Source organism: Bombus fervidus, chromosome 11 (assembly GCF_041682495.2).
Source record: "Bombus fervidus isolate BK054 chromosome 11, iyBomFerv1, whole genome shotgun sequence".
In the NCBI taxonomy this organism is placed as follows: domain Eukaryota; kingdom Metazoa; phylum Arthropoda; class Insecta; order Hymenoptera; family Apidae; genus Bombus; species Bombus fervidus.
This window is the reverse complement of record NC_091527.1, coordinates 10,209,091-10,228,318: the sequence shown is the minus strand read 5'-3', so window position 1 is coordinate 10,228,318 and position 19,228 is coordinate 10,209,091. Positions and strand designations below refer to the sequence as shown.

At 38.5% G+C, this 19,228-nt stretch overlaps 1 protein-coding gene and 1 long non-coding RNA gene across 7 annotated transcripts in view; one reads left to right on the top strand and one right to left on the bottom strand.

Moving 5' to 3' along the window:
• The window catches only part of LOC139992028 (uncharacterized), a 513,816-nt gene that overhangs the window by 210,694 nt on the left and 283,894 nt on the right, over nucleotides 1-19,228 (bottom strand). For all 6 annotated transcript variants that reach the window (XM_072012473.1, XM_074111956.1, XM_074111957.1 and 3 more), the window contains one exon: nucleotides 10,598-10,735. In XM_072012473.1, coding sequence (XP_071868574.1) covers nucleotides 10,598-10,735 — 138 coding nt within the window. The remainder of the gene's footprint in view (nucleotides 1-10,597; nucleotides 10,736-19,228) is intronic.
• Nucleotides 53-1,907, top strand: LOC139992089 (uncharacterized). The gene is made up of 2 exons (XR_011801017.1): nucleotides 53-291; nucleotides 1,139-1,907. It is a non-coding gene; the product is annotated as an uncharacterized lncRNA (long non-coding RNA).

Here is a 19,228-nt window from a genome sequence, read left to right as displayed (position 1 = left end):
CGATATCAACGAGCGGCTTGTCGCTTCTGCGTGGCAGTCGTTATTTACGGAAGCGAGCAACCAGTGCGGCTGAATTGGTCCTCAGTGTAACGAGAATATCCGGGTCAGCGTGTATGTCAGCCACGTTACGCGGAAGTAACGCTATTATTGTGCGAAAAATGATTGGAAGTTCTTCTATTTTTGTCCTTCTGTCTCTGCAAACTGGAAATCTCGCTTCACTATTCCGGAGAATGACGAATACGTTCGTCGGCTGCGCGGTTTTCGTCCTCGCGATACAGGCTATTTATCCTGGTAACTTTCGTGGCTAATGGTTGCACGAAACGAGGATGACAAGTATAAAAAGGAGATCAGGGGAAATAGAAATTGTGTTTACTAAAATGCAACGAACCTTTTGCGTGCGAAATATACACGAGTTCGGATTTGTGAGAAATACTGGTTCTGTTTATAATGTTGATATTTATAAATATTGAACCGATATGAAGATTAAAAACACATAAATAATTTCCAGTTAATCTCGAACTAATACACGTATGTTTCTGATATACTTGCAATTAATTGTGCTGTGAATTATGAACAAAATGTTATTTTATATAACGCGTGATCGAACTAGAGTCGATAGAGATATAACAAATACGTTTAATAAAATATCAGATCAGAGAATCTAAATCCACAATTAAATATATAATCATTTAATTACGAAATACGGAAGGATTAGAAATTAAAGTTCTTTGTTTTGTCAAGATTTATATTTGTGACTTATACACAGGAAAATTAAATTTCCCCTAGCACGGAAGAAACTATTATCTAGGGAAAATTTTCATTGGATTTCAACTTGGAATTCAGCTTTCGCATGAAATTTTTACAAGATAATAAAGTTATATAGAGTAATTCCATGGAGAATGGCTCTTTTATTACTATTATTTTAACAATCATAGAACTCGAGAAAGTATGGTACTTTCTATTACCTTCATAACTATAAGTAAATTGTAAAATGTAAAAAGGAAATTATTTAAATAGATGAGGAATTTCCATTCTATTTATAATAGAATGAGAAATGTTTTCAATATTTTTGCATTGTCAACTATCTTTTAATGGTAATTTTGTAATATCAAGTAACATTTATCGCACTGTTTACTAGAGAAGATACCGATACGGAAGCTATGCGTTAATAGCGAGACGACAAGTTACTATTCATAAAACGTGTGGGTGTAGTTGCTGATGTAATGCTCCGGAAGAATATCAGTGGATTTCATTGCCAAGGGAGAGTCAGAAGTCACATCGTAAAAAGTTGGCACGGATTCATCTTGGACGGAAAAGCTAAGGAGAATCGGCAATCAACGAAGATTTTTACGATTTCATCAAAGTGCCTTCTTTGGCACTAGATAGATACTTATAGAGATTGGATTGATTAATTTTCTGCTTGCTTAACAATTTGCACAATTGCTACAAATCCCGAGACGTACTACTTATGATTCTCATGCCAAGTTTCCGACTACATTTTTGGCTTTCCCCGATATTTAAAAATATTATAGTTCATTCCAAACCTTCAACCTTGAACTTTAATCAAATCACTTTCGTTCTAATTCTTGATAGTCCGTCTTCAAAATATGTTATTAAAATGTTTCGTTAAGAACTTGAAAAAGTAAGATTTATATCAGAGATATTTATTTCGTGCAGGCTGATACGAATAATATGCGAATAGGAACAAAAATAGAAGCAAAGAATGATCTTTCAAAATCAATCACATTCAGAACTAAGAATTGTTCTTGATCCGAAGGATTTTTCTCCAAACGTATACATTTCACGTTCATAAGTGTCGCACACAAAATTTCATGTTTTATGTACGGAATCGTAGATCTGAACTTGAAAAATGTCATATACGAAACAAAGTGTCAAATATATAACATCCATCGGGCCGAAAAATTTCATTCCCCTAAAAAGGAGCTTCCGACACGTTTCCTATTTCGCTGTTGTTCTCGCGGAACGTTCTCGCGAATTACTCAACTCGACGAGCAAAACAACAGAAACCTCCGATTTATTTTAGCGATCAGAACAAACGTCCAAATCCCCGAACCACTTTATCCGACCGTTCTTAACAATTTTTATACACACTCTCTCGCATCGAATTCCAGCTCGCCCTTCTAAATGAATAGGGCCAACATCCACGACGGGTAAGAGGGTAGAGCAAGCTCCCACGCGAATTGCGGGAACAGCACACGCGAATACCCGCCACAAGATCAATCATATCGAGCAATAAACCGACGGGTTGAAACGATCGCGTGCTTGCCCGCGTACAACCCCGACCATGCAACACGCGTTCGTGATTGGGTTACGTGCGATGTTTACGGCTTCCCGTAATTGATCCTCTGGCCATCGTCTAAAATCGACTCTCGGTCTTCTCGAAAGAGGCAGAAATACCGTGCACACGGTGGACAACTTGCGAAACGATTGCGTACGCTAACATTTACCACTCCCTTTATACGCGTTCGAAATTATTGACCCGGTAGTTTGCTTGTAATTCGACCAGTTTCATTTCTAACTGCAACTTTTCTCGCTGTATATTAGTCGAGGGTATTAGGTGCAGGTAAATGGCTGGGTGAGAAATTGGAAATGATGCAATTTTTGGGTTATCGTTGAGTTGTGAAGGAAAGTTAGAATATTTCTGGCCGCTTTCCTTCTTATTAGAGTAATCGATTATTTGACAATATCTTGGACAGGAAAAAGTAGAATATTCCGTTAGCGGCTATTAATACACGTGTATATCGATTTAGCACGAAGCAAATGTGTTATGAATAGAAAGGAAAGTTGATATCATAAAATTTAATCAATCATCGAAATTTGTTTTTTTTTTTTTACACGAGGAATAACAGATATTTCTGTCAAATTTTGTATCGGATAGTAGCTCCACGTGTGTAAACACGTTTTAATATCGTATATATAGTTCAGCGATTTTTCCAACAGTTTTTTCTCAAAATAATACACGCTCTTTAAAATCAACGACTGAGACGAACGAATAACAACCAAAATTACAGAGAATCAATACATATTTCAAGAGAAACAACTTTCAGACGAATTTCTAAACTCGATCTACTGTTATTAGATAATAAGCTGCTGAATTTTATTTCCAAAATATTTAGAGAACTATATCTTGTACAATTAATTTTACGGATAATTTTCATCATATCGACGTTTAAAAAATATACTATGCTATTTATAGTGTCTTTCAAGCAGAATCAAGCCGATAACGTCGAACAACTTCACAATTCGGACAAAAGTTGTAGGGACCGTATTTTAATAACCGAGTACAACAATTGATCGAGCTTTAGAAGCCGCAAGACGGCGAAAAGTCGAGGAACATCGCGGCTGGAAAGACGAACAAAAGAAAAATCGATCGTCCACGAGGAGATACCGAGACGCGTCCTGCTCAGAGTTCCATTAAAACCGCCGTTCTATGCTTCTGAAACTGACACCTCCTGAAACGAGATCGCCGTTGCAGTTTCGAGCATGGCGAAAACAACGAAACCGGGCGCGAAAGCTGAATCACGTTCCGTTCAGTGCGAGAGAAAAGGATAGATAGCGCTCTGGACCGAGCCGGAGAAAAACAAGCGTGAAAAAGCTGGTCAACGAAAAAAGAACTCGGTTTCGCGATACACCATCAGGTTCACGTTGAAAAAAGGAAAAAAAAAAGCGGCAAATAGACAGCTAGAGTGCACGAGGCTGCGCTTACACGGAGGTGATCGTCGAGGTTTGATAGTGTGAAAGTTGTTAAAACCTAGCTTTTTATTGTTACAACCGTGGTCGTGATAGTTCGCAGTAGGTGAAATTTAAAACAGTTGAATTTCGTGGGTTTTTGGAAAAGCTCGTTCGAAAGTAACGAAATTTAGATGCTGAAAAGAAATGTGAGATTAATTCTCAACAATGTTTAACACTCAATGTACTATTTAATGAAAATCCCGTAACTCTGAGCAATTGAGGAAACCTAATAGCGTTTTCCTTCGCTTTGAATCTCTTACGAGTATCAAAGAAGAAACTTTGTGCTCTATTACGCACGCTATCTATAGAAAACAAACAATCCAATCACCTGTAGTATAATCATTTCTTAAGTTTTTGGCCAAATCATCGAACGCCACCATCCGTGGCGGAGAATTCCCATGAAATAAAAAACTTCCACCGAGAGAGACTAATGTCATGATTCCAAATAGAGACACGAAAAGACACAAATTGCGGAGTCTTGAAGTCAGAAATGAAGTTCTTTCAAGAACAAGCGGAGTTGTGTGCGAAAGATAGAGAGAAACGGTAGGAAAGGCAGCGAAGAGGAAAGGGAAAAAGTAAACGAGGAGTCCTAGATACGATCCTTTGCCTGGTATTTTCTATGGTGGTAGAAAAGTGATCCTCCTTTTTTCTTCTCTTCCCTTCGTTTCTTCTTCCTCTGTTCGCTCTCAAGCATTTTTCCTTAGTAGAAAGTTTCCGACGTGTAAAGGCGACAGAAGAACGATACCTCGGCGCGCGAGTAATTGCTTCAACGTAAGAATGCAATATTCCTCTGTCTACAACGATTCCGGCGTATTTTTTCCCCCCAGGCTGAGGTTCATCCCCTGGTGACGTCCGCGTGCCAGTCTGATGTCTTATTACGAGAGCTCGCGTCTCTCGCTGAATTTAATACGAACACCATGGCATACCGGCGCTGCCTTTCTATTTCATCAAAGCTTATTTCGCGGCATCGTTTAATTAATTGTCTGCAACGAACTCTGCAACTTATCTTCAATAGAGGATTTTACTTGCTTGCGAGGAACAGGAATACGACTCGTTGGTAATACAACGTAACGATTCTCTAGGAACAAGTAAATAATGTAAAATTGAAAATAATATGCCCTCGAGTCTTGTTTCTAAATATTTATTTAGAAATACGATATTTAAAAAGTTATTGCGATTAAACGTCGAAATAGTAAACTAGGAAATGCCACTTTGTTACATTTTTTCGTATTTTTCTTCGACCAGGCTGAACGTTTTATTAGAGTTCTTAATTTCGACTAATCCATTATTCGAACGAAAATAAGAAGCAGAAAAAGTCAGAAGAAACTTCTATCTCTGTTTCTGAAAAATCAATGTTTAAATTCTATCAATATTTTCATAAATATAGCCATTCTTTAAAATATATTATTTAAAAATACTCTTTCGGCAAAGGATCGTAATTTTAAGTCAATGTATCTAATCCAAATTCAGCATCAAATGTAAATGTAAAATGAGCTTACAATTAGATAACGATATCTAACCGATATAGACCACGTACTCACACACTACTACCACCAATGACTTTTTATCGAAATCTCCGCAATGAAATTACTTTACAGCATACAATTACAAATTATTGAAGGAATTATAATTACAATTTTCGGTTTCGACGTTACCACACAAATCCGGAAGAATAAAATGCCGAGGATCAATAACATGCCATTTGCATACGTCACTGTGAAAGAAATGTCCATTCTTTCATATTTGAAAAGGTATCAAAAATCGATTCGTAATGAAATAATGCTTTGTCGGGGTTCGTAGTGCGTAACGTTGAAAATCGAAAAATATATGTATGTCCTTTTACAACAGGAAAATACGCCGGCATTTGCATGTTTCGCGATTTCCATGTAGCTCGTTTGAATTGCAAGTCGAATAAAAATCAGTCCGTCCGTGGATTAGCATAACAACGTTTTTATTTTCCTCGTCGTTGTAATTCGGGGAATTAATATTCCCCGAACGGCAGAAGGTAGTATAAAAAGGCTAAAGAATAAGGCGAAAGACGCTCTTGACGACATTTCTCGGCACAATGTCGTCGGGATAACCTCCTTAGGAGCTGCGTTTATCGTCGAGCAACGCGTCGTCTTTCATATGTAGATTGTCTTGGTCGACGTTCGTCTCTAACCTCGTCGGACGAATAATATTCTTATCGGTGGCACTTCCTTAACTTGGAACGTCGAAAATTCGAATAAAGGGCAAGACTTTGGAGATCGTTCCAAGTTCCCGTCAACAATGAAGTTTTTACTTCAGATCGTTGACATAAAAATCGTTTATTAGTTACTTTATTATTATTTCTTTCAAAGGAATAAAACGAAGCCTGTATGTAGGAATTTGCAAAGGTTTCATAAAATTTGGCAAAATTTCTCACATAGTCGATGGAACAATTTTTTTGAATTTCAGAAAATATCGAACATTTGTGACGATATAAGAAAATGATACGACAAAGGGATAATTTGTATTTTTAATTAATCGCTAAATAAGATTATATGATCTTTCAGGTGTATCGAAGCAAAGATAATCACTGTTATTAAAACAATGAATGTTTAATTTCTCTACTATTCTCAGCTAGACGTGTACATCATTTCTTATTCCTCTTATAAACAGCTGTTTAATTTCAACGAAGTTTGTCTGATCGTTAAACATATATTACATCTACGAAATACTTTACATTCATAATTTTTTATTTCCTTTCAATTTTACGTATCAATTGTCTAGTTGGATTAATTTGAATTAAGTTTAAAGTTAAAGTTCCAACTTTCAAGTAACAATCGTAGATACGTTTCATTGTGTTCTACGTGTTTCGTTGAAGCTACCCGTAGAAAGTCTACCAATATGAGCGAGCTTAGATCGATAGCAGCATACAGGAACTCTGTTCGTATCGTACAGTTCCTCGTAATACGGTAGAGTCGAGCGTTTCGATCTGGCTTACCCTAACGCGACATTCGACGCGACCAAGGTTCGGCCGTCACGTAGCAGGTAATATGCAAATGACATATCGTCACGGTGAAATTTATTCATGGACGCGACTGCCCGCAGCTGCGGCTTCGAAGTTCTCCCGACCACCCTCTGTGTCCCTCAAAATTGTCGTAACGAACTTACTCGCTCGTGCAAAACACCTTATTCCCCGTGATCGCGGTCTACATTTTACAAATGAAACAAATCCGTAGTTCTCGGAACTTCCGTTTTAGACGTGGTTAAAGCGAGTAAAATGTAGTTTATCGGCGATTTTGAATGTTTGCAGTTTTCGAAAAAGATTATTGGAATTCGAGCAATTTCCAATGAATCGAGAATAAAGATTGCGTGAATTTTAATCGATCGGTGCTATTGGAACAAATTTTATGGATTTCGGTAAATTTCAGCTGGGAAAAGAGAAAAATTTGGGGAATTTAAGAATGCGATTTATTTAGATTTTACCTTGATAAGTAAACATTTGGTAAACTCGAATATATCATTATATTACATTGGTATCTTTAGAAATGCGAACATTGAAAATAGTAATAATACACAGTTACAGAATAAGCGTTATATAAAACACGATCTCATTTGCAAGTTCTCAATCTGTCAGACATAGACAGGGCTCAAGAGTATCGTATACCAAAGACCATACGACTGAGACCCGTCAAAAGCATTGAGAAAATATAGCACTACATAAAATCCAATTACAATGTTATTCAGCAGCAGCTCATAAATCATTATCCTCAAAAATGATAAATCTTTACTCTGTATTAATTAGAATCTGGTTACTGTCCAACTTCACGTTACACGTGCAAAGCGAAATACCTATTAGAATTCACAAACGTATCTCAGGTTCAATTTCCAATTTCATAAATTATTTCTGACATTTTGACTAAAACGAAACTATAATGTCTATAGGAATTTTATCGACGTGGGAAATTTACGAATTACCATGAAATAAATTCATGGAACTTTGAATATTTTGACGATGAATCCTGATGGGATTTATGGAATCTAATTGCATAAATTACTCGTGACATTGTAAAATAAAAATACAAAGTCAAATTTTTCATGTATTTTTCCATAACGAGTTATCGTTCGTGAAATCTATCAACAATCATCGATGGGTACCTCGATGATGAAATCCTGACATACTTTTCCCCGGTGAAAGCAACCCTGAAGACACGCGACGACAATTAGAATTCGTCCATGTGACGAGAAAAAACAAATCGAATCGTGGTTTGACACAGCGAACGCAAACAACGCGCTTTTGGCATCGGGCATGACACGCTCAGTTGTTGGCTCGCCGCTTGAAATCCGATAGTTTTTGGCCAGGCGGCTCGTTTGTTTTATCCCGCGCGTGAACCGCGCGTCAAAGGATGAGAGATTGCGTCATGTTACTACATTCTATCGCAATTACGAGAAGGACTGGATACTATGTATTTTTGTTTCTTGTAAACATGTCTCCTTTCGATGATTTACGTGTCTAAAGTTGCGAGTATTTATCGAAAAACAGGTTTGTCACGCTCGAATGCAAATGATTTCTTATAACGTTTCGATACACAAGTGCCTTACAAATGGCCACAAACAAACTTCAAAAGTAAATCTTCCTGTTCTTCCATTTTCTCAATCTGCTTCGTTCACTCGCGGAGAGACGCGATCGCGAAGAAGCCCGTCAATTCCCCTTACGATTAGACAATCGACGTAGCGAAATGATCGATCCTCTATTTCGGTTAGGATAATAGAAGTAATTAAATTGAATATGACACTGATATAACAAATTATAAGTTACACTTATAATTCCAACAACTTTGTAATGAATATAGTTACACTGGTGCGTATGTATCAGTTAGGTAGGTGACTGATCTAAAGGTGGAAACCCGGTCAAAGGTGATGACTGTTCGAAAGATGGAAAATCAGTGCCGTTCGGTGACGATGCTGTGGCGGAGGAAAGCTAAGGATGGGTGTGTCTAGCGCACGGAACCATCGGATTTGTTGATGACAATTTTGGCTAGCAAAGTGAGGGCAATAGACATTGCTTCTGATTGGATAATAGACAACTGGTGGACTAGGAAGGGTCTTAGCCGCCCTCGAGAGAAAGTCGCTAATGGAAGATACTGAACGCGAGAAAAATCAACTTTTCCGTATCTTCCCATGGTAGACAATAAACTATTCAGTGAAAGAATATTTAGTTTGTCCGAAGGACCTTAAACAGAAAATGCCTGGGATTTATGAAGGGTATTTGAGACTATTGAGGGTACACGGTAAGGATGTGAAGACATCTGGTTGCCATCCTGCCCGCGACGTGTGGCCCGGTCCAGACAGAGAGTGGATAAATGGATAAATTGTAAGAAAATACATTTTTATATACTGAAATGTAGATACAAATCGGAATATAATTGAACTGGTCCAGATCCGCACGCTAGCAGTGTTACCCTATGACTGAAAACCCTGAAGCCAACGTTGCCTGTGTACCGTTTATGGTTTGCCTTCGACCCAGTCTTTTGTCTATACGCTGTCAAGGGCTTCGGTGCTTGAGAAAACTAAAAGACCAGATGTAGAGTTTTCTTAGAAGCAGTGACCACTTCAACAAATTTTAAAACCGATCATTTTTACAAATATTTTAATAAATACGATATATGAAACTAGTCGATCGTTAAGTGGAACGTTATTTCATTTAAGTGAATGACGTTTTAACGAAACAACGTGTACGTCCGTACGAAATACAAACGAGCTAAGGTTTCAATCAGAACATTAAGGTGTAGCTTCCACTTCTGGAAAGGCGTGTTGATTACCGTGCACCGTGTCCCCAGGAAACAATGCGGACATTTTATAGCCGGTGTACAACTAGTACAGACCCCTTATACTTGTCGGGAACAATGGGTATTATGTAGCGTGGCGCACGCACGGAAATAGCTTCCCCCGGACTTGTTCGAACTAGTTGTAACTCACTGTTCAACTGTACCCGTTGACGAGCAGCGCAACAATTACGCTAATGCATTGTCCTCGGTTCCTTCGCCTAACGACTCTAAACGATCGACGGCCCACGCCCTTTAGACCGTTTCAATTAAAGGAAACACGGGCTTCCACTAAAACGCCGCGACGATTTCGAATCTTGATTTATTCGTCCTTATCACCAATTTCATTTGTCGAAGGTTAATCGGTTGAGTGGATGTCTAAATAGGTTTTAATGTTGTCTGACGACTAGCGTTTTTGAAATTTTAACAATGGGATAAAATGGACGAAATGAATTTCAACGAGATGAATTAGGGAGAATAGGATTACTGTTAAGATTTAAAGCTTGCTTAAAGAAGCAGAAAATTTGGGAAAATTTAGTTGGTCAAGATTTTAGTATTAATATCGTACCAAATCATTAATAATCGGAATGCAAATTATTAATAATTGAATGTTTCCTCCGAGAAATAGAAAATTTAATGGAATTCAGTTAATTGAAATTTTAGAATCAATGTTTTGGTTGTTCACTAATTTACAAATAAAATTCCTTTGTAAAAGTGCACTCTTCTAAAATGTTATGTTTAATGTATAATGACTTTAAAATGTGATATATAGAAAATACTCTTTGCTGAAATATTTGTATCACAACACAAGTGGACAAAACGAATGAAAAACGCTGCAGAAATTTTATTTACTAATTTGTAATTTTATGTAGTAAAAGAATTTTTTATGAATTTGTATACTTTAAGAGCCCCCTAATATCATTTCAATTTTATTATCGTCATAAAAGAAAAGGTTTAAGAGACGCGTTTTCGCTTATAACGTGGAGCTCAAGTAGAACAAGCACGGTAGTGGTCAGACAGCGCGCAATAAAAGTAGAATTGGAAACGACACTCACCCGTATCGTTGTCTCCTGGAACACCAAGACTATCACTATTGTCATTGATGAAGGCCTCCGCCGTCGACGTGAAGGTCTGAGGTGATAGTGTGAGGTCCGGCCCGCTCTCACTATCGAACAATTCTAAATTCCCGTGGCCTGAAACAGAAACAGATGTATCATACATTTTCTGGCAGTCAATATTCAATTGAATAATACATTTAATAAATTGAAACGAAGTTTAAAAAATACGCGACTAACGCGATAATAAAGTTTGCTAGATAATTTCGTTGTGTGTCAATCAGTTTCAGAATATTTTGCAGCTCTTCTTATTGTGATATCGCTGCTATGAACTTGAAACTTTTCATTTATTTTTCATCATATTTCCTTCGTAATTTCCACATATTCGTTATCGTTATTAATGATTAACAAAAGATTCGAATTGTACATTTTCTTTCGCTTTTATTGCTAGGTATTACATTAAAAATAATTTTCTGTTTCATAATTTATTATTTACGTTTATGAATTTACATCCTCCTGCTGGTTTATAAAATTATGTAACATAATTAACGTTAATTGCATTTCCACTACTTTGCAATTATTTATCATTGTCGATTTTGGAGTTCATAAATTCATCATAAGAAGAAAACTATCATCGATTCGATTATTTAAAATATTTTTCTCAACGTTCATCTTGCCACATTTTCTTGTAAGAAAATCATTATTATTCTGTAAATATCTCTATATATCTTTTAGCAAAAGTAATTTCTTGTATACGGTGCTTCTTACAAAAACAGTAATGAACAAAGAGAATCGCATGATGATACTAAATTTAGCAGAAATATCAAGAATAGAAGAATTCTTCGAATACTACGGGACGAAGTTAATGAACCGAGGCGAAAAATTAGTAGAAGCGTCTGCACGTGGGCGAGATGATTCTCTTGATTTCTGTGAACACGCTCGCTCCCATTCTCGGTTTTATGGCCACGCAACACGCAGAAACAAAATTTCGTTCGTTGTTGATTCTATTCGATGCCAGGTTGCTCGACATCAAAGTTGGCGAACGGCGTCGACAGATGAACAAGATTCTTCGCGTGTTACGAAGGGCACAACTCAAACGTAATTGGCTACTTTTGTTACGATATGATCCGCGGCTCATCGCCTACACTGTCATGTTTCTCAATAAGAAAATTAATTGTTTGATCGACGTACAAACTGTTTAATTTCTCCATAGAAAATAGTTCTAAGCTACGATGTATAAATTATTTTCCCACTAATGGGAATAACCATGTAATTTAGATTCAAAGAAATCCGATTTGTAACGAATGATTTCCTCGATACAAGTTCAATAGTTTCATGAATTCTTCGGTAATTTTTCTATCATCAAGAATCGAGTGATTAATCTTTATAATGGAAAGAAAAATTAATCCAAAAGATTAAGCAGAAATTTCCTAAAACTTAGAATTTCTTAGAAGAAATTTTAAGCACCCCCCCGCGTACATTTTCATCAAAGTTTCGCGTGTTTAATAAATAACAGAATATTGTTTTAAGAACAATCGATCGAACTTAGCAAACTAAAAATAAAAGCTAGCAAAACTGAAAACAAAAGTAAAATACACGTAATATGGTTCAACGAGTTGATCGATCATTTTCGTTATCAGGACGATACGTAGAAGGGATGGAAGTTGGGCAACGGTGCTGGGAGGGTTAAACGAGAAGTTCTCGGGTATGAGACGAGTGTCGCTTTCGCATATTCCTCGGCGCACTGACAACAACGCTGAAGCACTCTTACGAGAACTAGCAGCCAGTCGAGGATCTCTCGAGACCTTAGGTGGCCTTCGCGATCCGAGGACAACTGCTGCCAAGTGGTAGCAAACTTTGACTGTGGATTTTAGGTTACGAAGCTCGTCGCGCTAAGCGACCTAAACTCCGTATTCTTGCTTGTCAGACCCTCGTTACGATCGTCTCGGTTCACTCGATTATACCGCGTCGTCAACTGGGCCTCGTCAACCATAGTCGTATTGAGTAATCGCGAGATACACCCGTGTTTTCGTTACAGTTTAACCAGAAGAATTATGAGACGATAGTTGCTATCGATGATTAACAGGTTGTAAATTCCTTTGACGATTCAGTGGTTGTATTACAAGATACGAGTTTCTCAGAAACCAAACTCATCCATCCAACTTATTGCCAATTACTTAAATTTCATTGCGCAGGTATAGGATCAACGTTCAATTATCTCCGAGTAACAAGACCAGGTCTTTCGTAAACAATAACTGAAATTCGACATCAGAGAACCTACTACAAAGAAATTAATCAAAGGAACGAAATTAATCAGAAATACAATACATGTAAAAATTCTAATTTACATCGTAATAATCCAAAATCATTAAAACAAACAATGTAAAAGAAGGGAAATTTTAATACGAACGGAAGCAATGGTGGCAATATCTGGAATAATTCAACACAAAAAATATACGATATTCAGCCATTGTCACTGACACAATTATACGTTTGACGTAGGGGTACACACAAAGCATTACATGCCATATTCGTCCGCTTCGACATCGGCCGTGTACACGATTCGCGTCGTAGACGAGCGTTCGCGTTAATTCAAAGCGACGGTATGCATCTCGCGGCGGATTAACATATTCCAGATTATCCGTCCGCGTTTGCGTTAATGCTTCCGCCGTTGGGTTAGTTAAATATGTAAATATAAGCGGACCAGCCATGCTGGACGTTATCCGCGCTTACGAGAGATCGATGAATCACACGCGAACACACAGGACGCGACACAAAACGTTTGCATATAGCAAGAGATGCGCAAGCGAAAGGGGGTTGAACGGGAGGGTTGAATAAAATTCTGAAAGAAACGAGAGCAGAGTTTCGACGATGGAATAAATCATTGGAAACACGTGGTATTTTGTATATCACTGCAACTCATTCTTAATTTATTATGTACATAATACATTTAAATAGTTGATGTTCGCTTTTATGATGATACCTTATGTCTAATTTTTTATAGTAAATACAAAAATTTAAGTAATGAAGTAAACTACAATTACTTCCATTCCTATTCACGAGTTTTTCTAAAGTCTAATGATTTTTCAAATAATAAAGACTACCATATTTAATTTTCTCCAAACTTTTTTAAATAGTAATGTTCTCCTAATATATTTCCCACTACTTTGTCTCTAACTACTACTACTATCTCTCTAACAACAACCAATAAAATACGTAACCTAAAATGCAACATATACATCAGCGAATACGTTGAACCTCCATCGTAAAGACCAAAACGTTTCTCTTACTATTTCATGCACACAGTCTTCCAACTATTCACATATGTACTCTGCTAAAAGGAACCTTCAGAAACCTAAAGGTACGAGAAACGAACGCCTTTAACCCAATTACCTAACATAGCCTAGAACGTCGTGAATACGTCATCAGTGTCATCACGACTCGCGCAAAGGCACGAAAAAGAACCGAAAAGGTATAAATAGGAGATCCAAACGAAACAAGAATACCACACACGCTGCGTGATCAGGAACAGTCCGACGATCGTAATTCCAAGAAACAAAAGGAGGAACGAACAGTGGCGATCCGGAATTAAAGTCCCGCCGCGAAGTTATTAACGAACGCGACCGTTTTACGTTCGCATGGCTTGTTCAGCAATGCTTAGAGCGGAGAAAAACGAGAGCGCGAGGGTGTTCGAAGACAAGGGGTTGATCATCGTCGCCCGGAAGTAGCGAGGGAGGAAGAGAAACGAAGGAGGAAGCGACGCTGGAAGGAAGCGGCCGCGCAACCGAGTTTATTCAACGCGCGAACGAAGCCCAGATATTAATTTTCTCGATGTATATGGATGAGTTCCGACTGGGCCACGGTGCACAACCCGACGAGAGAGAAAGAGAGGGTGGAAGCAGCCGCGGTAGCCACGATGATGATGATGCTTCTGCTGGTTGCTGGAGGTGGACCTACGTCCGACGAAGGTACATAGATGTAGCGTCGGGAAGCGGTCGTACAGAATGGTGAGGGGCGGTTAAATTGCTATCGATCCCCCAAGCTTCGCAAATATCGTTTACCTTACCCTTGCAACCCTTCTAAAATCCCATCTACGCTCTGCCGACGCTCACCATCCGAGCGCCATCCTTCGCAACGAACACGATTTCGTTTCACGTATCGTTCCCCGTGCCGCTTCGGTTTTTATGGAAGGTTAATGTCGCGGAGAATTCAAGCTACTTCGGATGGATTTTTGACGAGCTCTTCGCGTGCTTTGTCTCTAAAATTGAAGTGGATATTTCTATCTTACACCGGGAAGGGGTAGTTTGATGGTGGATGGGGTTGAAATCTGCTGATATTTCTGTTTATGAAGATGGTTAGATAAATAGGATTTCGAAATGCCGGGGCAAACTTAGAAGTTATTGTTTAGGTATTTTATTCTGACTCTTAGTGGTGGTTCGGAGGTCTCAGCGAATATGTTGGAAATGAAACTAAATCTGGCAGCGCCAGTTGATACTGGCAATTGTTAGGGGATATAAGAAAAAGAGGGACGAAGAATGGGGAAATATTCTTGTAGATTATATCCTAACACGCTCGAAAGAAGCAATTATTTATACAAAGAATATTGACTACTAAAGAGTGGAAACTTGAGACGATCGAAAATACAGAAACTCAAATACGGAATCATTCAAATTCTTCATTATACATGCACGTACATCACATTCTTCGACCCTTAAAGTGAAATACATTAAACAACGCAATCTTTTTATTTATAGTGAAATGGAACTCTCGCAACATCGCAGAACAAAATTGAGCGTCCATGCGCCTCAATGAGAGTAAATCGACCACTCGACCACTGACCCAGCAATCATTATTTCCGAGCGAGACAGGATGACGTTGAAAATTTCGAACGGTGAACAAACAAAAATTTTAATCAAATTGAAATTAATGACGGTAAACGTGTTCAAACTGTTATGGGTCCAAAAACATTTTTTAAAACATGTTCTCTCTCTCTCTCTCTCTCTCTTTCTCTCTCTCCGAAACACCTATGTACGTAGGATCGATCGATTCCAATATTCCAGCATCGCAAATTTTGTTTACCTTTCGGCAGCTGCGCTGTCAGGATTCTATCCTGTCAGATATGTGTTATCAGTTGAATAGAGGTTCGAAACTCTATGTGCTGACAATTACGATCGGCGATATCCCCGTTTGATTTTTTTTCCAATTTTTTTTCTTCTTCCGCCCCTTTTTTTTTGCAATTCAGTTCGACAGTGTAAACCATTTTCAATTTCCTCGCGCGCGTTAAATTTATCTTCAACCCGCGGTACAGCGAGGTTGCACTAACAGTCAATTGTAACTCTGTTAATATTGACGATCGTCCTGTCACGAAGAATTATGGAATGCTTTATCTGACGGTGCATGCAATTCCAGTCAGTGGCTAATTCTTCTTGGTATCTGGTCGTTCGTCATTACTTTCCTCCGCCATTGTGAGAGGCCAGTGATTTACGAGGCATCGATACCTTTGAAATTTCTTGATTATCGTCAAGTTTGACACGAATGTACATCTATCGAGAGATGATATGGTAATATTTAAAATTGAACAAAAAATTGTAGGAGTACCGTTTTCCGCCAACTTGCAATTTTATGCGTTCGATATCTGCCTATGTGATTCTTTAAAATCTGAAATCAATTCTTAAAATTAATATTCCTCGACTATGGAAACAATATTGGAAATTTTACAAACGGCTGATCACCGGAACTCGTTTCAAGATCGATACTATTATTAAATGCTTAAAACAGATACAGCCGAGTCGAATAAGGTCCAGTTGGATGGAACTTGAAACTCTGTCCTTTCGTCTATGAAGTTGCGAAAATAAAAACTGGTGCGTATACAAAACTAACAAAATATGCGAGCGAGAGTACACAATTTACATAGGGGTTTTGTTTGGCCGTTACGCGGAATCGAACAGTTTCCTCTCTGTAAAAGATATTCAGAATCACGCAGCCGCGGTCGACTCCGGATTTTATGAAAAATATCGCGTTTCACCGCTCGATGAACGGAGCTTCCGGCGGTTCTCGCGATGCACGCCGACCGTAAATGAATTCGTTCGCCAAACAGTAAAGATGAAACTTCCCGTACGAGATTTCAAGTATATTAAATAAAAATCACGTATAGGATAAACATCGTCGAATTATTTTTGGGCGTATTAGCTGACAAAAATCATTCTGCGTGTTGATAAACCGTCGTTAACAAAGAGCTAATACTGTAATACGCATTCTTATTTGATCGACGATATTAACGAATTTCAATCAAATAAAACGATGCATATAGATATATATCTTTTAATAAATCACGGGAAATATAACATTGAGACCATGATACAAAAAATCACCGCCGTTTCATGATACATTATTTTGTATATTGCGCGATGATAAGCTTTTCACTAGCTAGTTTCAAACTTTCTGTAGAATATTCTCTATACACGGTATATATGAATCATTCTCTCTACAAGACGAATACAAACACTTAACCACAGTTTCCCCCAATCCCTGACCGCCACTCTACAAAACCCCCTTCCCAGTAAACAATAAAAAAGAGGCGAAAGAAAATACCCAAGCATATTCCAGACCAAAGCCATTTTCATCTGCCTGGTTCACAACCCTCGAGGGCAATGAAAACAAGCCGCACTGCTGGAACAACGGTCTTCGGCCAAAGGTCGGTTTCTTTAAGCCGAAGATATGCAAATTGCATTAAGTGTCCTCCTAACGTGTACAGTGTATCACGGCCGCTCGGCCGGTATTACGAAACTTAAGCCGTAGCGCACAAGTGTCGCGAGCTGCGGGTGCCATCCTCCCTTTGTGCAGACTAAGCCCGAGCTATTATCTGTCGGCCAGCAGCGAGAAACTTGAACCGGAGCTACTCGTCGGGCCCCGCGCCATCTTTCCACGTCCTTGCGTATTCCTCCCAAGGATTCCTTCTCACTTTCTCCCTTCTCTGTTTCGTTGATGATCCTTCCAGGGCCGAGCCTTTGTCGACGGACGTTTCCACGCGAAATATTTCTCGGCCAGCTTGCTGCGGATAATTAAACGACTTAGACGAGGCGAGGGGACCAAGACGATGGACGGGCTTGATGAACTGAGACACCAGAGTTTGGCGCGCATTGGCGGATGCTGACTTGGGCAAATTGTTCGGTCCACGGGATGGAAAGCGGTTTAGGGTGACTTTTAGGGGTGAGGAAGACTTTATGGGGTGCGCTCTTCAGTATTTGCGTATATATCGTATATGAAGTTTGGTTTCGTAAGGAGGGAGGCGGGAAAAATGTTCTTGAAGAAGAAAACGAAGGGAATTGTTTGTTCATTGTTTGACGATACGACGGATAAACTGCGGCGGAACTGCACGTTCTTAGCACTCGAGTTATATATTTAACGATCGTCGAAGTTTTGAGAATTTTCTAGATTATTCGTAACGTACAAAGACATCTGTGGGGTGCGCGTCAACGTCCAATAACGCTTCGACAAATTGATACTTGCTAGAGAATTCCTTAAAGCTTCGAGGCTTGCCCTGTTTCTCAGCGTTAAGCGCTGTGGGTGATATTAATTATACGTTTTTTCCCGTAGTGTATTTTTAACTTTCTTCTTATTACGAAGAAAACTGTCCGAGATGAACAAAGAAATTACACCACGAAGACATATATATATACACACACATTGTGAGGCTATCATTCGGGTCTGACAAGTGATCGAATGGTGGCACCCAGCCGGTGTCGACATTAGTTACTGGGTCGATCCCAGCGTGCACAAAGACGGCCTAATCGGCGCAGATGAGACGGGCAGGGGTAATCACGCTCACGGCCCAATAATCATACCATTATAATTAATGTGCCGCAATTAAGGCGGTAATATAGGACAACCGACAATCGAGCCGTGATTGTCGATTAAACGTTTTCACAGTGCGAGGCGACGCGTTTATCGGCACGATGCGCGACCCTCGTTTCGCGAGCAACCCTGCTCGTTACACGACATGCCCTGTTGGAAAATGCGATATTTTGGTCCCTGCTTTCTATGGTCGCATTAGGATAATGGAAGGTTTTAAGTGTGGTTTAAACAGAGATTCGAGTAACGTTTCATTTTCGGGCCTGACATGGCAGAATCTTATTTCATTAGTCAGTACGTGTAGAAGAACATAACTGAGTTGAGAACTATAACTTTCGTACAAATGACTTTTCGTTGTTATTAATATTACGATATATAGAAAACGATTGTGACAGGAATATTTTGTATAATGGAGGATAAATAACTTGGGCAATTTTTTGATGTTGTACGTCACGAGAAAATAAAATACAGAAATTATGGAAGGAGATGTTTTATTGAAAAAAGTGTATACTTCATATTCATTAGCAGTATGATAGATGAAATATATGTATGTTAGGTAATTTCACATGTACATTATTTCATATGTACGAAAATGTGATATAAGTTCTAAATTTTGTATTTCTCAATTCAATTAATTCCATTGTTCATCGTATAAGGAGATTTTTAGCAAATTATACAATGATGTAACTGTAAACAGCTTTAATGGTATTATTTATTACAATTTTAATAATTTGATAAATTAAATTATAATAATTTACAAACTACGTAAGATAAATTTTT